We start from the raw sequence: 23,525 nt of genomic DNA, 5'->3' as shown, positions 1-23,525 counted from the left end.
GAGGCGGCGTTATAGAGGCCGTCTTGTGGGATACGATGAGACTACATCAGCGAGTGTATAAACAGCCTCTACCCTTCATTCTTTTGGCGAGCATGCAATCACTGGAGAATAAACTGGACGAGCTCCGTTTGAGACTATCCTATCAAGGTGATCTGAAGAAGCTGGCACTAAGACTGCCATCAACGAGCTGTATAGGGCCATAAGCCAACAAGAAAATGCTCAACCAGAAGTGGTGCTCCTAGTGGCCGGTGATTTTAATGCAAGAAAACTAAAATCAATTTTACCTAATTTCTACCAGCATGTCACCTGCGCAACTTAAGGCGATAACAACTTTAGATCACCTTTACTGCATACAAAGCTCTCCCTTGCCCTCCATTTGGCAAATCTGACCATAACTCTATCCTCCTAATTCCTGCTTTCAAGCCCCCCTCCCCCCAAAAAAACAGTAAGAAGCGGTGACACACTCAATATGCAAGTGGTCCTAAACTACAGGGCTGTTTTTCTAGTACAGACTGGAATATGTTCTGGGATTCAGCTGATGGCATTGAGGAGTTTACCACATCAGTCCCCGGCTTCATTAAAGTGCATCAACGACGACGTCCCCACAATGACCGTACGTACATATCCCAACCAGAAGCCATGGATTCCAGGCAACATCTGCACTAAGCTAATGCTGCCGTTTTCAAGGAGCAGGACACTATTCCGGATGCTTTTAAGAATTCCCGCTACACCCTCCAACGAACTACCAAACAGGCAACGCGTCAATACAGGACTAAGATCGAATCCTACTAATACCAGCTCTGATGCCTGTCAGAGTGGCAGGGATTGCAAACTATCACGCATTACAAGGTGAAACACAGCCGCAAGATGTCCAGTGATGTGAGCCAGACGAGCTAAATGCCTTCTGTGCTCACTTCGAGGCAAGCAACACTGAACCTAGCCCAATATTGGACTAAAGGAGCCTAACGTTACTCGTATTGGCTCTGGAATCCAAAACAGCCAAATACTCCATCTAAACGTGTATCGATTCTCAATTGGCAAACAGTTCTAGAAACATAAATCCCTTTACTTTCAAATCAAATTAAAATAATTTCACAAATCAAAATACACACTTACTGTACACTGTTTTAACCTGTTTTACCACCATTGCAGACAACAGTATATTTCAGTGACAACACGTTTGTGGCATCTGTCTTCCGTTTACGCACAGGTGTTTAGAGATGCAGATACTGTAGATACTTATCACGGGTTGTCCACTTCCGTCAGTTTTATGTAAACAAGCACTGTAACATGGAAACATAGCAGTGTGGGAACACTAACCCTATGAAGGTGTGTATCAATTTAACCTTTTTTCATTTTTTAAATGATTTCTCGCCGATATGAAACATGAGGTCCTTATGCTTCCGAAATGGGAGATGGGTGCCGTGGCTCTTAACAAAACTCCCCCCTACAGAAGACGCCTTCGTCCAATGACTGTGTAATGGAACTGAGAGTCATGATCAAGGGCTAGACTGAACCATGCTGTTCTGGATGACCGTGTGATTAGACACACCGTAGCCAATGTGAGTAAGACCTTTAAACAGGTTAACATTCACAAGGCCGCAGGGCCAGACGGATTACCAGGATGCGTATGGAGAGCATGCTCTGACCAGCTGGCAAGTGTCTTCCCTGATATTTTCAACCTCTCCTTGAACCAGTCTGTAATACCTACATGTTTCAAGCAGACCACCATAGTCCCTGTGCCCAAGAATGCCAAGGTAACCAGTCTAAATGACTATCGCCCCATAGCTGCCTTGCCTGGTTCGCCAAGTACTTCTCAGATAGAGTTCAGTGTGTCAAATCGGAGGGCCTGTTGTCCGGACCTCTGGCAGTCTTTATGGGGGTGCCACAGAGTTCAATTCTCGGGCCGACTCTTTTCTCTGTATATATCAATGATGTCGCTCTTGCTGCTGGTGATTCTCTGATCCACCTCTATGCAGACGACACCATTCTGTATACTTCTGGCTCTTCTTTGGACACTGTGTTAACAAACCTCTAGACGAGCTTCAATGCCATACAACACTCCTTCCGTGGCTTCCAACTGCTCTTAAATGCAAGGAAAACTAAATGCATGCTCTTCAACCGATCGCTGCCCGTACCCGCCCGCCCAACTAGCATCATTACTCTGGACGGTTCTGATCTCCAATCCAAAATTGAATCTAGAATCGGCTTCCTATTTCACTTATGCCATTAAACATACCCTCGTAAAACTGACTATCCTACCGATCCTTGACTTTGGCGATGTAATTTACAAAATAGCCTCCAACACTCTACACATCAAATTGGATTTAGTCTATCACAGTGCCATCCGTTTTGTTCCCAAAACCCCATATACTACTCACCACTGTGATCTGTATGCTCTCGTTGGCTGGCCCTCGCTTCATATTCGTCGCAAAAACCCACTGGCTCCAGGCCATCTTTAAGTCTTTGCTAAGTAAAGCCCTGCCTTATCTCAGCTCACTGGTCACCATAGCAACACCCACCAGTAGGACGCGCTCCATCAGGTATATTTCACTGGTCATCCCCAAAGCTAACTCCTCATTGGCCGCCTTTCCTTCCAGTTCTCTGCTGCCAATGACTGGAACAAATTGCAAAAATCACTGAAGCTGGAGTCTTATATCTCCCTCTCTAACTGTAAGCATCAGCTGTCATAGCAGCTTACCGATCATTGCACCTGTACACAGCCCATCTGTAAATAGCCCACCTGACTACCTCATCCCCATAGTTTTATTTATTTTTGCACCCCAGTATCTTTACTTGCACATCATCATCTGCACATCTATCACTCCAGTGTTAATGCTAACTATTTCACCACTATGGCCTATTTATTGCCTTACCTCCCTAATCTTACTACATTTGCACACACTGTATATAGATTTTTCTATTGTATTACTGACTGTACGTTTGTTTATCCCATGTGTAACTCTGTTGTTTTTGTCGCACTGCTTTGCTTTATCTTGGCCGGTTCGCAGTTGTAGATGACTTGTTGTCTTGTTGTCAACTGGCCTACCTGGTTAAATAAAGGTAAAATAAAAATAGCACTCACATCTGTAGCCAAGAAATGTTTTGAAAGGCTGGTCATTGCTCACGTCAACACCATCACCCCAAACATCCACTCCCAATTTCCCCAGCATATCCACAGATGACGCAATCTCTATTGCACCTCACACTGCCCTTTCCCACCTGGACAAAAGGAATACCTACGCGAGAACGCTGTTCATTGACTACAGCTCAGCTTTGAATGTCATAGTGCCCTCATCACTAAGCTAAGGACCCTGTGACTGAACACCAACCTCTGCAGCTGGATCCTGGACATCCTGATGGGACACCCCCAGGTGGTGAGGGTAGGCAACAGCACATCTGCCACATCCCCAACATGGGTGCTCTTCAGGGGTGCAACCTATCATGGTCCAAACACACAAACGCAGTGGTGTAAAGTACTTACATAAAAATACTTTGAATTACTACTTAAATCATTTTTGGGGGGCATCTGTACTTTACTATTTATATGTTTGACTATTTTTACTTCACTACATTTCTAAATTTACTCCATACATTTTCCCTGACATCCACTTGTTACATTTGAATGCTTAGCAGGAACAGAAAATGGTCCAATTCATGCACTTATCAAGAGAACATCCCTGGTCATCCCTACTGCCTCTGATCTGGTGTACTCACTAAACACACATGCTTCATTTGGAAATGATGTCTGAGTGTTGGTGTACCCCTGGCTATCTGTAAAAAAAATAAAGTGCAGTCTAGTTTGCTTAATATAAGTTATTTGAAATAATTTTTACTTTGACTTTTGATACTTAGTATTTAATTAATTACATTTACTTTTGATTAAAAAACTGTTAATGACAATTGGATACCTTTTCAACCACTGCACATTCATGAAGAGGGCACAACACCTATTCCCCCTCAGAAGGCTGAAAAGATTTGGCATGGGCCCTCAGATCCTAAAAAATTCTAAACCTGCACCACTGAGAGCATCTTGACTGTCTGCATCACTGCTTGGGTATGGCAACTGCTTGGCATCCGACCGCAAGGTGCTACAGAAGGTAGTGCGTACGACCGAGTACATCACTGGGGCAGGGCTCCCTGCCATCTAGGACCTCTATACCAGGCGGTGTCAGAGGAAGGCCCTAAAAATGGTTGAAGACTACAGCCCCCCCCAAGTGTCAAAGACTATCCATCTGCTACCGCACGGCAAGCGGAACCGCAGCACCAAGTCTGGGACCAAAAGGCTCCTGAACAGCTTATACCCCCAGCTACAAGACTGCTGAACAGTTACTCAAATGGCTACCCGGACTATTTGCATCCCCCCTTTTTTTGTTGCACTTACTCTCTTGCACTTCCTCTATGCACACACACTGGACTCTACCCACACACTTACACATACTACATGGACACGCCAACATTGCAAACGCTCACACACATGCATATTATTGATACCACATACGAGCTCACATAGACACACATTCACACACGCTTCTGCTACTGTTTATTATCTATCCTGATTGCCTAGTCACTTTTTCCCCTACCTACATGTACAATACCAGTCAAAAGTTTGGACACACCTACTCATTCAAGGGTTTTTCTTTATTTTTAAAAACTATTTTCTACATTGTAGAATAATAGTGAAGACATCACAACTATGAAATAACACATATGGAGTCATGTAATAACAAAAACATGGTTAAACCAATCAAAATACATTTTATATTAGAGATTCTTCAAAGTAGCCACCTTGATGACAGCTTTACACACTCTTGGCGCTCTCTCAAACAGCTTCATGAGGTAGTCACCTGGAATGCATTTCAATTAACAGGTTTGCCTTGTTAAAAGTTAATTTGTGGAATTTCTTTCCTTCTTAAAATGCATTTGAGCCAATAAATTGTGTTGTGACAAGGTAGGGGTGGTATACAGAAGATAGCACTATTTGGAAAAAGACCAAGCACATATTATGGCAATAACAGCTCAAATAAACAAAGAGAAACGACACTATCATTACTTTAAGACATGAAGGTCTGTCAATCTGGAAAATTTCAATAACTTTTAAAGTTTCTTCAAGTGCAGTCGCAAAAACCATCAAGCGCTATGATGAAACTGGCTCTCATAAGGACCGCCACAGGAAAGTAAGACACAGATAAGTTCATTAGAGTTACCAGCTTCAGAAATTGCAGCCCAAATAAATGCTTCACAGAGTTCAAGTAACAGACACATCCTCATCCTCAACATCAACTGTTCAGAGGAGACTGTGTGAATCAGGCCTTCATAGTCGAATTGCTGCAAAGAAACCAGTCCTAAAGGACACCAATAAGAAGAGACTTGCTTGGGCCAAGAAACATGAGCAATTAGACCGTTGTAAATCTGTCCTTTAGTGTGATGAGTCCAAATTTCTGATTTTTGGTTCCAACCGGCGTGTCTTTGTGAGAAGCAGAGTAGGTGAACGGATGATCTCCGGATGTGTAGTTCCCACCATGAAGCATGGTGGAGGGGGTGTGATGGTGCTTTGCTGGTGACACCATCTGTGATATATTTAGAATTCAAGGCACACTTACCCAGCATGGCTACTACCACAGCATTCTGGAGCGATACGCCATCCCATCTGGTTTGCGCTTAGTGGGACTAACAGGACAATGACCCAACACACCTCCAGGCTGTGTAAGGGCTATTTAACCAAGGAGAGGGATGGAGTGCTGCATCAGATGACCTGGCATCCACAATCTCCTGACCTCAACCCTGGTCTGGGATGAGTTGGACCGCAGAGTCAAGGAAAAGCAGCCAACAGGTGCTCAGCATATGTGGGAACTCCTTCAAGACTATTGGAAAAGCATTCCAGGTGAAGCTGGTTGAGAGAATGCCAAAAGTGTGCAAAGCTGTCATCAAGGCAAAGGGTGGCTACTTTGAAGAATCTAAAATCTAAAACATATTTTGATTTGTTTAACACTTTTTTGGTTACATGATTCCATGTGTTATTTCATAGTTTTGATGTCTTCACTATTATTCTACAATGTAGAAAATAGTAAAAATAAAGAAAGCCCTGGAATGATTAGGTGTGTCCAAACTTTTGACTGGTACTGTATACATACGTACTCTACATACATACTCTATACACACACACACTCTACATATTACCTCAACTACCTCATACCACTGCACATTGACTCGGTACCGGTACTCCTTGTATATAGCCTCATTATTGTCATTTTATTGCATTACTATATTTTATTTAGAAAAAAAATCGTAGTTTTTAACTTTGTATTGTTGGGAAAGGACACGCAAGTAAGCATTTCATGGTAGTCTACACCTGCGCATGTGACAAATAAAATGTGATTTTTTTAGTAAACAAGCACTGTAAAATGCAAATATGGCCGTGTGGGAACCCTAACCCTATAAAAAAGTATGTAGTAATTTAACCTTTAAAAAAAGTATATTTTTTTCTTGCTGATGTGAAAGATACGTTCTTTATGTTTCAAAAACTGTACCGCAAGTGATACATTTTAGCGTTCAGAACGAGCGTCTGGGCTTTTAACAAAACTCCCCAGGCCAGAAGATACTATTGTCAATAGGAGCTAAAAGTATTTAGCGTCTATGAATGTGTTACCTTGAGACAAGCATTACTTAGTTATCATAATTTAGGAAACCAGTTGAATGACACACAGGGTAACCCCCATCCCGTGAGATGGGAGAAAGGATCCCTAGGCGGGCATTGTACGACCTTCAACCTGTTGTTCACATTCATAGATACTTGATCCAACTGACCTTGCTTATAAGTATTTTCGTTCATGCGGTCCCTCGCTGGAACCTGTATAAAAAGTCAAGAAATGTAAAACAAGATAGAAATATGATTGATGGACTTGGACTATACCTTTTAAATTCAGCAATAGTGTTCTACAAGGCTCATCTTAATCAAATCATGGCGACAGCATTGTAAAATGTAACATTAGCTCTCAACTTAAGCCAGTTTCTGTTTATAAAGGATTACGATGAGTGCACTGTATAATAATTGGGAGGATATGTCCTCTACCAAAAGATCTTGACCTTTTTGGGAGGTAGTTTACTTGCCCTGGGTTCAAGCCTAGATTCAGCTGTTCTCCCTCAATTACCATACATTTACAAAAATCAATGAACTACCACATCATTGGGAATTTTAGATGATTCTCAGTTTAGTATCAGCGAGCTAACAACTCCAAAAACAGACAATGGAGTGAGACATTGTATTTACCAGACCAATTACACAGTTTGTTGTTGCACAGTAGTCTGTTCAAGTTGGTTCATTACGTAATGGAACATTCTCACCAGCAGAACATTCTAATTGGGAGTGTTTTTTGCAGACAAGCTCTTTTAGCCAAATGGCAATCTCTCCTCTTGCCATTTTTACAATAGAACTACACGGTGTGTACAAACATTAGGAACACCTTTCCTAATAGAGTTTCACCCCCTTTGCCCTCAGGACAGCCTCAAAACACCAGGGCATGGAATCTACAAGGCGTCAAAAGCGTTCTACAGGGATGCTGGCCCATGTTGACTCCAATGCTTCCCACAGTTGTGTCAAGTTGGCTGGATGTCCTTTGGGTGGTGGACCATTCTTGATAGACATGGTAAACTGTTGAGTGTGGAAAAACCCAGCAGCATTGCAGTTCTTGACACACTCAAACTGGTGCGCATGGCACCTACTACCATACCCTGTTCAAAGGCACTTCAATCTTTTGTCTTGCACATTCACCCTCTGAATGGCACTCAATCCATGTCTCAATTGTCTCAAGGCTTAAAAATCCTTCAACATGTCTCCTCCCCTTCCTCTACACTGATTGAAGTGGATTTAACTATTTTTTATTTAACCTTTATTTACAAGTGACATCAATAAGGGATCCTAGCTTAAACCTGGGGCCTGTTGCACAAAACTAGGATAAGGGATTAAGCCAGGATATCTTGGTGATCCTGGCTCAATTGATCCGTAATCCGGTTGCACTAAAGATGGATAGGGGGCAGGAGGATATGTTATGGTATAAATTACCATGGAGATTTATTCTGTGGAGCTAGCCTGCTCCAGACCAGGCTAAATTCCAGGATCTATTTAATCTCATCCCTAATGTCAGTCAGCAGTCACCACAAATGGAAACCAATAGTTATTTCACTGCTCACTATACATTGTTATCACATATAACTAGACCCACTGTTATTTAAACGTTTGTGATCATTAATTTCAATGATTTTGGATAAAAAATGATTTTTAGATGTTGCTATCATTAGATAATTTACAGTTTCCCATAGACTATAAGGCTATATATAAAATGATAGAATATTAGGGCCACAGAGGGGAAAAAAACACAAGTCATAATATTGTAACCAGTTGTTTTAAAGGAGGACAGTTGTTAAAATGACAGATGTGGGGCATTTCGTGAAATTGTACTTCAGTATGGTTTCATAAACAAAGACATGCTGATGTGCCAGAATATTAAGTATCACATTGTCATAAGTATCAAAACTGTAAAAACAATATGTAGCTTTTCTGCAGAAAGAACCAGCCTCATAAATTTATGACTTTATCCTTTTTCTTCAGTGTGGCCCTAGTACTCTGTCATATAAACAAATACACATTCCATATGAATATAAAAACACAATGTGTAACATTATGTTCCTTTATTGAATAAGGACAAAACAAAGCAGGTAAACCATCAGCTCCTTTCGAAACTGAAGTCACAGTGACTCTACAAGATGGAAAGCACAGAATCCAAGCATATTATACAAAATGATACATACACATTCAAAGGTCTGTATATAACACACCCTGCATGTCTGCACACTAAAATAAATGCAGGACAAATCCATACACATCAACTGAACAGACAAATGAATGGATGCAGTAGCCTCCCTGCAGCCTTGTATTACACACAGTATACCGCACAAACATCATAAGAGGCCAAATTCGTCAAAAAACGAACCCAAAAAAACCCAAATTCCTCTGCCACCGCAGGACATATTTAACCAAAATTGAAAGCACACATACTAACTAAAATAATTCAACACATATTGGTCCCTCAGCAGCCGACCACTGTCGTCATCAGGGAAGATTGCCGGATTGTCCCAGTCCATGGCTGGTGGCACTCTGGGGGCCCTCTCCTTCCTCAGGCAGGCCACATTGTGGAGGACAGCACAAGCCACAGTAATATCACATGCCCTAACAGGGCTGACCCTTAATTTGTGAAGGCAGTGAAAGCGTGCCTTCAGGAGGCCAAAGGTCATTTCAACTCTGGCCCTGGTCCTGGCATGGGCATGGTTGTAGGCCTGCTGTGCTTCCTGGGGTCTGTGAAAGGTGTCAGGAGAAAAGGCTGGCAGCCATACCCCTGTCTCCCAGCAACACACCAGAGAATTCACCTGTCAACACAAAATCTCATCATTACTACCTCATAAACACAGTGATATTCTTGACACAGCCATGATGGTTATAAATAGGGGTTGTGTGGCTTACCTTGTGATAGGCACTGATAGATTTCAGAGGCCCGAAAGATTCTGGAGTCATGGACTGAGCCAGGCCATTTTGCCACAACATTGCTGATCACACAGTCAGCATTGCAGACCATCTGAAATCATAAGATGAGGAATATTACACCAATCAATGCACATCACTGGCAATGCAGAGTGTTCGTCAATGGACAATATCAAAAAGTTATGTTCACCTGAACATTAATGCTGTGAAAGGATTTCCTATTCACAAAATCGGCCTCATGGGCACCTGAGGGGCTTTTTATCCTTATGTGTGTGCAGTCCACTGCACCAATGACATTGGGGAAACCTGTCACACAAAGTAATGAGTATCCTACTATGTGTTAACAGTTGTCCTGTAATTTGTAGATCCTCTTACCTGCAATCCTATAGAACTCCTCTTTGATGTCACAGAGTCTTCTGTGGCCAGGGAAGGAGATGAAGACATCTGCTAATGCTTTGATAGCCAGACACACACTCCTTATTGTGCGGCAAATTGTGGCCTTGTTCAGCTGTTCTGCATCCCCCACTGAGTACAGGAAGGCTCCACTAGCAAAAAAGCGCAAGGCCACACAAACCATTTGCTCCACACTCAGTGCATGGCTCCGTGCAGTGCGGTGCTTAATCCTGGGACCCAGTAGTCTGCATAGATACCTGATGCCATCTGCAGAAAACCTGTATCTTTCATATAGATGGTCATCAGGGAAGGCCAGTGGGTCCAACCGGTCCCTGAAGACCCTTTCTCGCCTGAAGGCTCTCCTCAGCACAAGTGCTTCTTCATCCACCACATCTCGCACGAATGGGCATGCCATTGTCAGAGCAGAAAGGAACACACAATTTTGGGCCTTCATATAGGCTAGTGGCCACACCTGGTGCTGGGGGTGGGCAAAAGAGGGCGATGCCTTATAACGATGACTTGGTTGTACTGATTGCTGGGAAAATAAAAAAACCTTAGAAAGATGCCACCGTCCTGTGTGCTCACAATAAGAGCTCATATGTCATGGCTCACTTGACTTTACGAGAATATACCTAATTTTTATTTTGAGCTGTGTCATCTTCTTGGAGCTGGGGAGGAAAGAAAAATAATGATTAATACATTTGTGTTACAGTTAGCATACAGTGTACATTGAAGGCATATCTCACCTCCCTCTCAAGTTTTTTTATTTCAAGGTCCAGTTTCCTAATTGTCCTCTTTTTTATTTCGGACTCCAGTGCAAGATTTTCCATCTTTTTCTTCTTGTACTGAATGTCTATGTCTGCCAGTTCTATTTGGCGCCGGAGGTGGTTGCCATACAACTTTCTGATAGCTTGTGAGCTCTGTGAACACAATACAATTAGCGCAGCTGGAATTTGGCAGGATGTGGTGTCCTTTTATTAATACACACTATGTTGCCAGGCTGGTTTTCCCACTGTATAGCATCTGGGTCCTGTAAAAGAAATTAGATTTTTTGATTTTGATGAGGACTCCTCACCATTGTAGAGTAAATAGTACTTTCACAGTCTTAACATGATACCTCATGCCTTCTGGAATCCAGAGATGGTCTCCTCCTCATCATCGTCTCCATCATGTGCTGTTGCTGCTGCACTGGGGCCTTCACCCTATCACATTTAATCGGATTCATATTGAAGCTAGTAGACAAGACATGCCAGGCCTACAGTATGCCTTTGATGGAGTACTCACTGGATCAGCATCGTCTGGTGCTTGTGCTGGTGGCTCTAACAGGAACACAGTGCTGCCAGGCACTGCAAGGCAATAGGTAAACCAAAGTCAGACAGTCCAAATTGATTCAATATGAATGTGGTTGTATCCCATGTAGAGATGGAAGGACATACCTTGAATGAAGCGGGTGGCATCTTGGGAGGAACCTATGCTCGTCTCTTTCCCCCCAGGGATCCCCTCTAAGACGGGCCTGCCTTTATTTAGCTCCAAGGCCATGTCCTCTGCTGGGGTAAGGTCAGCCTTTGGTGACCCACCACCCGTGCCTTGTCTGTGGGTATTCTTTTTCACTGCTAAAACAGTACAGACAATGTGTGAGCAGGCACCTTCTGGGTACAATATATGCTTGTGCTTTGTTAAATATTAGTCAGGGACCATACCATTCTGCAGAATGTTCTTGTATTTGATTTTGACCTGCTGCCATGTCCGTTTTGGCCCGTTCATGTTTAATCTACACACACACATCCTAGTTATCCTAGTTTTGTGCCCCAGGTCAGTCTGTCGTGTACACGAATTAGCATAGGGGCGATAAACAGTTCACAAAAACTAGAAGCAGACATTTTTTCCAGCTCTTCTACAAGCCAACTTATCAGCAGAGGCTTGAAATCTATAAGACAGATGGTGCTCGTGATGCCAAATGTGCATTATTTTCTTATGAGCTGCATCAGGCTGTTTACAGATTAGCCACTCTCTGGAACATCACCACCACATTTACATCTAAAATGCTAAAACGTACAAAAAACATAATTGGGGGTTCTTTTCATGTTGTGGTACTGTAACATTTTCTATAACCCCTATGGAACAGGATTCAAGAAGATCAGTTCAAACCAGTCTTCCACTCATGTGACTTAATCGACTAGAATAGATATAGGATCTATGGAAAGTGGCATTTGGCACGGCATATGTTTTTAGCTTCATATTGAATAACATAAACTATGGTGAGGAAAAGGACACTGAATACCAAAAGTGGGATTAACAGTAATGTAAATACCTATTTATTTGAATATTCACTTTAGTCAGCTCTGGGGATGAAACCTTTGTGGGACCAAACCAGAAGACTCTAGCTGAGTGTAGGGAATGTCAATGCATGTAGAGGGTGGAAAAACAACAATTGAAACCAAGATATCCAAGTATTTAAAAAAAGTTTATTGGTTTTTAAAACCCTTTAAAAAAAATCTCAACATCAGTGAGCACTTTCAATTAAAAAAGGAAACTTTGCTGAAATGCTATAGCAACTTTATCAAATTACTGTACGGTCTGCTGTACACTAGACAACAACAAGACGGCATAGGGTATTCCTATAGATCTAGATGAAGAAGAGGGTTAAAGGGACTTTATACCAGGTCTGTGAAAGGTACAGCACAGGACTCAGCTGCCCCTGTGCACTTAAAGAAGAACAGACAGGATTAGTCTTCGTTTAAGTACAAACATCAGTGCTCATTTTCAATGGTTTCTGAAAGAAAAAACTATTTCACAGAGTTACATAAAAAAAAGTAAAAACATCTAAATAAAAAGAACAGATTCAAAACCTGAACATACAGAACAAATATTACTCTGAATTAGTAAACATCAAACAATGCAAGTAACTTGTGAGTCGCTATACCTTTCTGTTCAGATTGACAGGACCAATCCTGAATTACAGCAAAGTGGTTACAAATACTTTGTACAATAGAATTCTACAAACATGCACACATATCATTTAACAATGTGAAAGATTTATTTGAGAATATTTGTTAAAATGTTTCTTTAAATTGAGTTTCATATTCTCATGTATGAGAATGAAGTAAAAAAAAAAAGTATCTCATTGAGATTAACGTACATTGCTACACAAGACAATTAGCGTTCATTTTTTTAATTGACACTTCTGTATATAATTTTTTCACGTAGTTAAGCTCTTTAAAAAAATATTTGGGGAGCTTCAATTTATGCATTTGTCCTTAAAATAGGTGCCAAAGCCTGGGTTCATTAAATGTTTAGTGCAATAACATGAACCTTCAAAGCTGGTGGAAATTTTAACCATGACATTCCGATGTCCATTGCAATGTTCTGGGCACAAAATCTGTCAGAGAAAGATAGCTATGCAACCTGCTAATATATAATACTTTTTTTAAATACCCATGCTATTTTCTCACTCGAAGCAGACATCTTCTGTAAAAAGCCAACCAATATAAATCTCAGGAAGCAAAAAAATAAAAAAAAGTTTAGAAAAAAACAGCATTATCTGTACAAGAAAGGGCACCAGCAGCCAAACACACAAGCACAGTTTAGCTGGCTCCTGATCTAAAATCACCAATATAGCATTTCAGAGGGTGCAGGTGCACAGAACCAGTTTAAGTTATAACAATACAGTGTCAGAGCTTTCATATGTACAAACTGTGGGGTTCAAAATGAGAGGAACACTTACAACAGCCAACTGAATTAACCCCAATATTGTCCTGCTACATTGGTTTTTATAAACCAGAACAGTAGTGTGGTTTTCAGCATGTTTTCCAGTGCTACAGATCAGTTGCCAGTTTCAAAATTTCCTCAAATTATTTATTTTCAACCATCCTACCTGAAATAAGGACAATTCAAAATGGCCATATAAAGGTATTTGACAGATGTCAGGCAAACAGGCAAATGCTGGGAATTTTGTGGGTTCATCTAAAAAAGAATTAATCCTATTTAATGCTTTTTTTCTGTCACTAATTCGTTTTTCTTTGGTATGGATATAAGGCTCAGAAGATTAAAAGCTCATAAAAACCACAGGATCTGACCAATTAGCTATTCCCTTTATGAGTTGCATGCCTTATTCACACACTGTTCTTCACTATACTATAAGCTATTTAAACCTGTAATAGATGACCCGTACTTTACCAAGAAATGCCTTTTTTGACTCCAGGTGAAACACGTCCCTTCACTGTTCGAATAAAATGCAGTGCATTAATGAACTCAACAAGAACATTATTCAAGGGGAAGAAAATGACAATTTATACAAATGTTTATGTAATTCTGTATTACAGTATTCCATAATATTGTATTTTCTACTGGATCTAGACTAATGTAAGGGGAATAGCTTTCAATGTATGACAGTATATTATGCACTTTAGTGCCTTTTTTATAGGAAGGACTTTGAATATCCAATGGCATAATATGTTTGAATTTACCATAGAAGGAAAACTAATTGAATTTAATCTAAATTACTTCATATCCATCACATGTTTTACTGAATGTATGTAACACACATGAAACAAATAAAAAGAGAAGGGGAAAATGACAGACATTTACATAAACCTGCAGTAACCTACTTTGACAGTAGCAGCCGCTTTGATAAGTAAAAAATGCATAGTTTAAAAATAAATCAGAACCAGGAAAGTAATTTTTCCCCAAATAGATACATGACTGAAACAGGGCAGGGTCATCTCCAGTCAATATACTTTGGTATAGGGGTGTCATAAGGTTAAATTCCTATTCATATATTCCTCCACTTCCTTAAATCAATATATTTCTGTTAATTAAGATGATACCTGCTAAATAGTCACAAAGGTAAATAAAACAATCCCCACCAGTGCCCTACACAAGTCTTAAAAAACTCGATATAGGTGAAAAAGGTCATCTTCTGCATTATATGTTTTAAATACAAGATTTAACTGTCTTTTGAGCTCCATCTTAAAGTCCATCCCCTTTAGTTCTGCAGCCACTAAAGTGCAAGCTATCCCCATTACAGGTCTCTATTATGATTGTTTTAAGTATCATAAACCCATACTATTCCAAACAAACCAATCCTTTCCTTTTGACACTGGGGAGCTCAACTACAGTAAGAACGTCAGCAGGGCAAAATGTGTGTGAAGCAAGCCTAAAAAAACGACAACATTAACAGATAACATTTGTTGTTCTTCAGCTACCTGCTCTCAGTTTCGCTGTACTCAAAGTGCATTAACTACTGGGACATGAGGAAATTTGAAAAGGTGAAAAGCCATACATCAATCAAATTCAAATTTCGATTTCCTAGGCTATATTTTTTGTACCATGCACACTGGAATTTGAGTGGGCAATATCTTGTTTGTCAAGTTTGCATAACGTGTCAGCAAAACAGACATCAGACATCTTCTGACAAGTTTAGTATACAGACAGTATATCTTGACCTTTAAATCTATAGTTTGAATAATATTCTGTAGTCACACAGATTCCTTTTCAAACAGCTGCCTTTTTCCTACTTGTAAAAATACCAATTCTGAGAGAATGGAACTAGTTTGCCTTCAAGATCATTGCAAACAATGTACGTTAAAAGGTCCAAAGCAGCCATTTTTATCTCAATATCAAATCCTTTCTTTAAGTACCTTACTGTGATTTAATTGAAAACAATGGTCAAAAAGTAACAAAAATAGCTTCTTGGCAAAGAACAAATTCTCAAGCAAGAATTTTGCTAGGACTGAGTGGGGAGGGGAAACCTAAAAGCTAGCTGTTATTGGCAGAAGGTTTGTAACTCTTTCTTATTGGTCTATTAACTAAATTTACTGCCTGGTGATGTCACCATGCAGGCCAAAAATCTCACTAAAACAGGCTGAAGTTTCAGGCGGTCTTTTCAAACAGCTCCTACACTAAAAGGGCAATATTCAAAAGGGCAATATTTAATTTTCACAGTATTATTCCAACCTTAGTGTGGAAATATATAAAACATGGGTTTTTAAGTAGACCAATGATCATTTTTATTGACAGATTATGGGGGATTTTTTAAAACCATTGATTTGTCTTGCACCTGGAAGCACCTGCAATCATTAAGAAGACTTGAAACAATGAGAAACATTAGTACCACTGCATGCTACTGCAAATGCCCACTCAAGGTCATGTACAATAGTCTCGGTATCTCAACTCTTCATTGAGATGGACAGGGACATATTAGGTGAACATACACCCCATTTAACAGTATGCTTCTAAAGCAGTTCCAAATGATTTGTCTGATAGATCTGAATATAGACTATCTCAATGGAAGTTAAATAATTTACAGAGGGAGGAAAAGGTACCAATTACTTGCCAAACCTCTTGTTTTAGTCAAGAGCTCCTGAACAAAAATATTAACCAAAATGATAGATGTTTGTAATCTTTAAGAGATCTCTTCATATCTCCTGAAAATGTAAAAATACTTGTTCTACTACGGTCTTGATTTAAATGCTCTTGAATGACTTGTCTAAAGAGGGAGAAATGGATGAGTCAGCACCAGCGATGAGCTGTGAGAGAAAACCAGCATATTTGTAAGAGTGATCATTTATGTTCAGCCTGGCACTTAGACTGGACAAAAGTCATTGTTTCCAGAGTGTTGCAGTGTGCTATACAATGTCAATGTGAATAATTACAAAGATGATTTTTTAAAAACTATTTCACCCTCATGAAATAAAAGCAGAGCCCATATTAACCCATTAACCCGACTGTGGGCTGGTCTTTACTTTCCAGCCAATCAAATCCATTGGAATTCGCAGTCTCGCTGCAAATCTGCTGGAACAGCGGATCATTCTTCAGTTCCTCCAGTGTAGAGTCTTCATATTGTCCCTGCTGCTGATTGGGGTCAAACAGAAGGTTTGTGTCCAAATTGTTCAGGTCATTGATGCTACTGGAAAGATCAGAGGTCAGTCGAAAATCAGACCCCACAGCGTTGAGTTCTGACACCTGTCTCACGAGCCGATTGCCAGGAGTAAGGCTCCCGTCCGCTAAGAGGTCTTTAACAGTGGTGCTGAAATCTAGCTGCTGCTGTTGAAGTTTCTGGGCCAGCAGCATAGGCTGGCTCTGCTGATGCTGCTCTTCTCCAGTAGCTGATTGTGCTTGGCTGTCACCTGCTGAGAGACTCATCTGTTCGTTCCTAGAGTTCTTCATGAGGTAACCTGGCTTCTGAAACTCGTACGCATTCGGAGCGTTGGAAGTCAGAGTCTGGTGGTTGGCACTGCTGGGAAAGCTGGGCGTGGTCTCTAAGATCTGGGTGAGGTTCATGCGGGCTGTGTAGTTGGACGGCAGGTTGTTGATGCCCAGGCCCCGCACCGCATCGTCACTGTCCCCGTCCATCTTGCTCAGGAGCACGTTGGTGATCTTTTTGCTGTTGGTCTGGCCCTGCATGGGCAGCACCTCCGTCTGCATCATCACATTGACAGGCACAGACTGGCTCCTCTGTGCCATGCTGCTGACGCTGACGTCCCCATGGCTGTTGGCGAAGATGTTGATCATCTCGGGGATCACGGGGGAGGTGAAGGGGGACACCACTGTTCGGGGGATGTTCTGCAGGCCCTGGTTGCCACTCAGGTTTCGCTGTCGCACGGCAGGGCTCACACTACGACAGCGGAAGGTCCCACCTGCTGAGGATGTGCTGGTGGCCTTGTTGTCCAGAGGGGCGGGTACAGCGAAGCCCTCCTGCTTGTTCAGGTTGGCCATACTGGCTGCCTGCTGCTGCACCGGAGAGATGGGTGTCAGGCGGCCGTAGTGCCTCGTCTGAGACTGATAGGACTGGCCAGGGATGGCGAAGGCATGGGGCTTTCGGAAGTGGTCGTCAACCAGGTCCTGATAGCTGGGGAGGATACTGATGCCGTTGATGGAGTTCCCCCCGCTGTTGTTGTAACCATTGTTCATCCACTCCAGTTTGGCCTTGTCTGGGTGAGTAGCCATGGGCCTCTGCATGGGCTTTACGGGGCTACTGGAGACAATGCTGCCGTCGTGGTAGCCTGTAATGCTGGAGTTAATGGGAGTGAAGGCAAAGGGGTTCCTGCACTCCACAGGGCTGGGGGGCACGCTACCGCTGCAGTTGGAGTGTGGAGTGCCGATGGGGGTGTGTCGGCTGCTCCCCAGGGCACTGTCCACTGGGGTGGTGGGGGCCATGCGGGAGCAGGGGCTCTCCCTAGTCAGGCCCTGGCCTCCTCCCATCATCTCAGAGGTAGGTGTGAGAGTTGGGGTGGGGGTGTGGACAGGGGTGGTGCTGCTGTGTACTGATTGGTAGTAAGGGGTCACTGTCTGGTTGGAGGACATCATGTTGCCCTGTATTACAGACTGATGGCCTTGCACCGTCACATCAGCTCCGAAGGCCTGCAGACTGCTGTTGAGCTTCATCTGCTCCTCCATCTGCACCAGCTCCTCCACAATGCTGTCCTGGGTCATATCGTCATCATTGAAATGGAAGTAGTCCATGTCTGTCTGCATGGAGAGCTGGCTAGAGGCTGGGGCCTGGCCCATCATGGCCAGGGGCTCCATGACCTGTGTGGATGCCTGCTTGTGGTCTGTGATCTGCTGGGCGTAGGCCTGCTGCTGCTGTTGTTTACCTCCCTCCAGCTGGCCCCCGACCCACATGGTGTTCCTTAGGTCACTCACAGCAGACTGCTCCAGTAGGGCAGAGCTGTTGGGCATGGATTGCATGTTACCCGTCATGTGCTGCTGGTGCTGAATTCGTGCATGACCAGCCGGGGCACTAACGTTGCCGAGGCAGCTAGTGTCCATGGTGGTCGGAGTGTCTCTTCTCTGCACGGAGTTCTGTGGCTTGACAACAGTCTGGAAGCCTCTGGTTCCGATGGGGGAATCAGAGAGTGACAGGATTCGAGTTGGGACAGTGGAGTTCAGTTTCACAGTAACTTTACCGATGGCTGGTGCACTTTCAGGTCTGACCGGGGTTCCTGCCCTGGGGAGTTTCTTCACTCCTGCACCAATCCCATGTCTGTAACCATCGGAACCCCCAAGAGGCTGCTGGGAGATAAAGACCCTTTTGACAGGCGTGGGATAAAACTCTGGGCCGATGCCTGGGCGCTTCCTGGGGCTCTTGGAGGCAAAGAGTGATGTGGCAACAGTGCCGCCATTGGGTGACAGAGTGGTGCTGGTATTCTGATTGGAGACCGTCAAATACAAAGTGCTTTCGTTATTGGTGTTATTATTGCTACCAGCTGTAGCTGCCACAGGGTTGTTGCTCAAAGAGGACTTTATGTTGAATTTGGTTCCAGACATTGCCTCCAGTCCCAGGGAGCCTTTAGTGTGAGGCATGGGCACACTGGCAGCCCTTGGTACAGCTCCTCCAGCCCTCTGCCCCCCTGCAGCTTCCTGAGCCATAGTAAGCCTGCTAGCACCCAGGGCCGGACTGCCCTCACGTATGGCTTCACCCTCCATCATCTTGATGTCGATGGTAGGGGTGGTGGTGGCCCGGCCTGACCTGGCTAAGGGGGACAGGATGGGGGCCGCAGACCCACTCCTGGCCCGTGGGCTGGGTCTGCTCTCCTCCAGGGCTACAGTGCTGCCCATGCCAGCAGAGGCAGGCCTTAAGGTGGTGTTGGTTAGGGTGGTTGTAGTACTGCAGTTGGGAGCCAGGGATATGGTAGTCATCTTGACCACGTTGACAGAGCTGATGTGGGGTGTGGGCTGCATCACGGTCTTGATGGGGCTGTTGGTGATGAGCAGGGTGGGGGGCGAGCGCAGGGTGATGGCGCTGGTGGCTGAGGGTTTAGGCAGGATCTGGGCATACCGGTGCCGGGCAGAGCGGTCCCCCACAGGGCTGGCTGGGATATTCTGAGGGGTCTTGGGACACTTGACAGGCTGCATTGACTGGGTCACCACTTGGAAGTTGACAGGCAGAATCTTGCCCTCCGAAGTTCCCACAGGACTGGGGGACATCAGCTGCCTGCTCCTTTGGACCTGCATTTACAGCAAAGCAAAACATGACACAAAAAAGTATTAATAAGATGTAAACGTATGCAACACCTTCATAACTGCAGTTATGAATAGCTTCTGTTGCATGTGATATAGGCAACACAAAGTTGTCGCTTGTATAGATGTGTAACAGGAACACTGCAAAGACAGTGGGATATATTGAGTAAGCTTAGACAAACAGAAGTAGAATACAAGCTAGGCTTACCGTGATGGGGCTGGGGACTGCAGCTACCATAATGCCAATGGTGGGATGTGGGGAGAGCAGGGCTGGGCTTCTACAGGTAATGGAGCCGACCCCAGGCGTGCCCCCGTCAGCCCGCCTGGCCTGAGCCTCTCCGGGGAGGGGGGAGTGCAGCATCTGCTCCTGCTGCTTCTTCTGGATCTTCCGCTGGAGCTGCTGCTTGGCATCGATGGAGGGAGAGGGCAGGGTCTTCACTTGGGACTGGAAGGAGTGGGCTTCAGCTGTGGGTGCAAATGCTGAGGATGGGAGTGGCGTTTTAACTCCTAAAGGGAGGAGACAGAGGAAGACAAACAGGTTAACACATATTTTGGGTAAACAAATTGTCACGGTCCTCCTAGGCAAAGCAGCTTCTATTTTGCAGGAAGCATAATTATCAGACTGGGCACACACTGGTTGAATCAATGTTGTTTCTACATCATTCAATGAAATTAAACCAAATGTGGAATAGACATTGAATTAACATCTGTAACTAATGGGATGGCTTTTAGGGACTGACAGGAGGTGGTATGTAAATGCACTATAGCAGGTCAATGAGAAGAACCTGCCACTAGATGGAAACCTTTCACTGTTCTCCATACATGAGGCAGTGAAAGGAAAAGTGAAGTTTGACTATCAACACATACAGTGCATACGGACAGTATTCAGCAAAAACAGGTTTCTGTTATTTTTAATACATTTTCAAAAATGTGTAAACAGATACCTTATTTACATAAGTATTCAGACCCCTGTCTATATAAGGTCCCACAGTTGACAGTGCATGTCATAGCAAAAACCAAGCCATGAGGTCCAAGGAATTGTCCGTAGAGCTCTGAGACAATTGTGTCGAGGAGCAGATCTGGGGTACTGAAACATGTCTGCAGCATTGAAGGTCCCCAAGAACACAGTGGCCTCCCTCATTCTTAAATGGAAGCAGTTTAGAATCACCAAGACTCATTATGGAGCTGGCCGCCAGGCCAAACTGAGCAATCGGTGGAGAAGGGCCTTGGTCAGGGAGGTGACCAAGAACCCGATGGTCACTCTGATAGAGCTCCAGAGTTCCTCTGTGGATAAGGGAGAACCTTCCAAGGAGGACAGCAATCTCTGCAGCACTCCAACAATCAGGCCTTTATGGTAGAGTGGCCAGACAGAAGTCACTCCTCAGTAAAAGGAACATGACATCCCTCCTGGAGTTTGCCAAAAAGGCACCTAAAGACTCGCAGACCATGAGAAAGACAATTCTCTGGTCTGAATGCCAAGCATCACACCTGGAGGAAACTTGGCACCATCCCTACAGTAAAGCATGGTGGTGGCAGAATCATGCTGTGGGGGATGTTTTTCAGCGGCAGGGACTGGGAGAGATCCTTGATGAAAACCTGCTCCAGAGCGCTCAGGACCTCAGACTGGGGCGAAGGTTCACCTTCCAACAGGACAACGACCCTAAGCACACAGAAAAGACAACACGGGACTGGCTTTGGGACAAGTCTCTGAATGTCCTTGAGTGGCCCGGCCAGAGCCCGGACTTGAACCCAATTGAACATCTCTGGAGACCTGAAAATAGCTTTGCAGCGACGCTCCCCATCCAACCTGACAGATCTGCAGAGAAGAAGGGGAGAAACTCCCCAAATACAGGTGTGCCATCTTGTAACGTCATACCCAAGAAGACTCAAGGCTCTAATAGCTGCCAAAAGGCGCTTCAACAAAGAACTAAGTAAAGGGTCTGAATACATATGCAAATCAGTTTCATTTTTAATACATTTGCAAAAATACCTAAAAAACGGTTTTTTGCTTAGTCATTTTAAAAATAAGGCCGTAACGACAAAATATAGAAAAAGTCAAGGGTTCTGAATACTTTGCGAATGCACTATTGTATTGTCACCTGTTGGTGTACCAGTCATGACCGTGAGGGCTGCCACAGATTTGGTGCCGATGTAGTGGCTGTTGAGGAGGAAGCGAGCCAGGTCCTCCACAGCATCAAACTGGCGGCTCAGCACCTTCTGGGCCCACTCACACACCAGGCCACAGGCCGCAGAGCGCACCTCTTCCTCCGCACTGCACAGCTGACCTGAGGCCTCCAGCACCTCACACTGAAGCACAACATGGGCACATGTACAGGTGTTAAGAATTAAAGTCGTATATATCCCTGTATTACTTTTAGTTCAATATGAAGCCTCAAAATGTGGTCCTTTTCTTAACACGTTACATTAAATAAAGTTATGTTATGGTTGGACTACAGTTAGGCAAACATTTCTCATTTAAATAGTTTTAAGAAAATAAATAATTAAGGTAAAGACCTTGAGAGGAAGGCAGACAGACAACTTACCCCGTCCCCTGTTTTATGTAACTCCAGGTTGGGTAAAGATGGCATGTGGACAAAGGCTTTCTTCCTTAGTCCACTATAGCAGTATGTGAGCAGAGGTTAAGGTCAAAAACACTGAACTGTCAAACATTTAAGAGTTCATTTATGGATTTGCTAAAATGTGTTGCTTGTTTGTCTGTAAAGAGCAGGGCTTCAGGGACCATTCTAGACATAAGAGACTGGGATTTCCCCACAGGATAGGGTAAGAAACATACCTCAGGGCAGAAGGTCAGCTGTCACTCAGACAGATCTGAGGAAGAGCCTTGTCACCCGAAGCTGAGACAGCCATCTCCCAGTCAGCATCAGTCACTAGTCACTCCACTACTAATCCCTCAGCCCCTCAGGCCTCTCACACTCCCACTGAACCTTCTCTTCCCCCTCCAACCTTCGGAGCTGTGACCAACTCCACTGCCAAAATAAGGGACTGTGGATTTGTGGTGAGAGCTAGACTTTTATCAGATGCTGGTGTGTGAGAGTGTGACAGCAGGTGCTCCCTGCTGAACACTTGCATACACTTAGGTGTCTCACACAACCAGGCAAAGAGCTACTCAGAGTTATAGCACAGTTATGAATGACTCACACAAAACAAATAATAAAATAGACAAACAGGTCCAAGACTGTGACCTTGAATTAACTTGTACATTTGTAGAGTGTGTATTACATTTGGAAAAAGAAAAGTTCATTTAAAAAAGGGAGATATAGTTTACTAAGCAAGCCACAGCTCAAGATGATCTGATTTTACTTTTGAGTTTCAGTTGCTATTGCAACCACCATATAAAAACAAGGTCTATTTCAGAAAGACTCTGCATTGAAAATAAAAACTGCATTCATACGCAAGTATTTTATACTATTCTATTTTCCACCTCAACAAAATAAGGACGAAGTCACTTGACACTTTACTAATTTAACGGACGCTAATCTCATTGGAGACTGTATCTTTGCCAAGTCTAGAGTCGTGATCTCATGGAAAAGACATTTCACAAATTGTTTCCTGAAGGTCAAGAACACAGTGATTCCCCTAAGTGTCTCTGTCCTACTATACTACTCTCCAGGCAGAG

General features: G+C 43.5%; 1 protein-coding gene across 2 annotated transcripts in view; it reads right to left on the bottom strand.

Annotated features, from left to right (window-relative positions):
• Positions 1–12,373: 12,373 nt before the first annotated feature.
• Positions 12,374–23,525, bottom strand: part of LOC115112283 (DNA-binding protein RFX7-like) — a 44,094-nt gene continuing 32,942 nt past the window's right edge. For both annotated transcript variants that reach the window (XM_029639237.2, XM_029639238.2), the window contains exons 7-10: positions 22,432–22,516; positions 21,988–22,195; positions 20,097–20,395; positions 12,374–19,876 (exon numbers count right to left, since the gene is read on the bottom strand). In XM_029639237.2, the coding sequence (XP_029495097.1) occupies positions 16,637–19,876; positions 20,097–20,395; positions 21,988–22,195; positions 22,432–22,516 (3,832 nt within the window). In that variant the 3' untranslated portion in view covers positions 12,374–16,636. The remainder of the gene's footprint in view (positions 19,877–20,096; positions 20,396–21,987; positions 22,196–22,431; positions 22,517–23,525) is intronic.

The sequence above is a fragment of the Oncorhynchus nerka genome, linkage group LG27 (assembly GCF_034236695.1).
Source record: "Oncorhynchus nerka isolate Pitt River linkage group LG27, Oner_Uvic_2.0, whole genome shotgun sequence".
Lineage (NCBI taxonomy): Eukaryota > Metazoa > Chordata > Actinopteri > Salmoniformes > Salmonidae > Oncorhynchus > Oncorhynchus nerka.
Note: the sequence above shows the minus strand (reverse complement) of the source record. Positions and strands in the feature narration are given on the sequence as shown.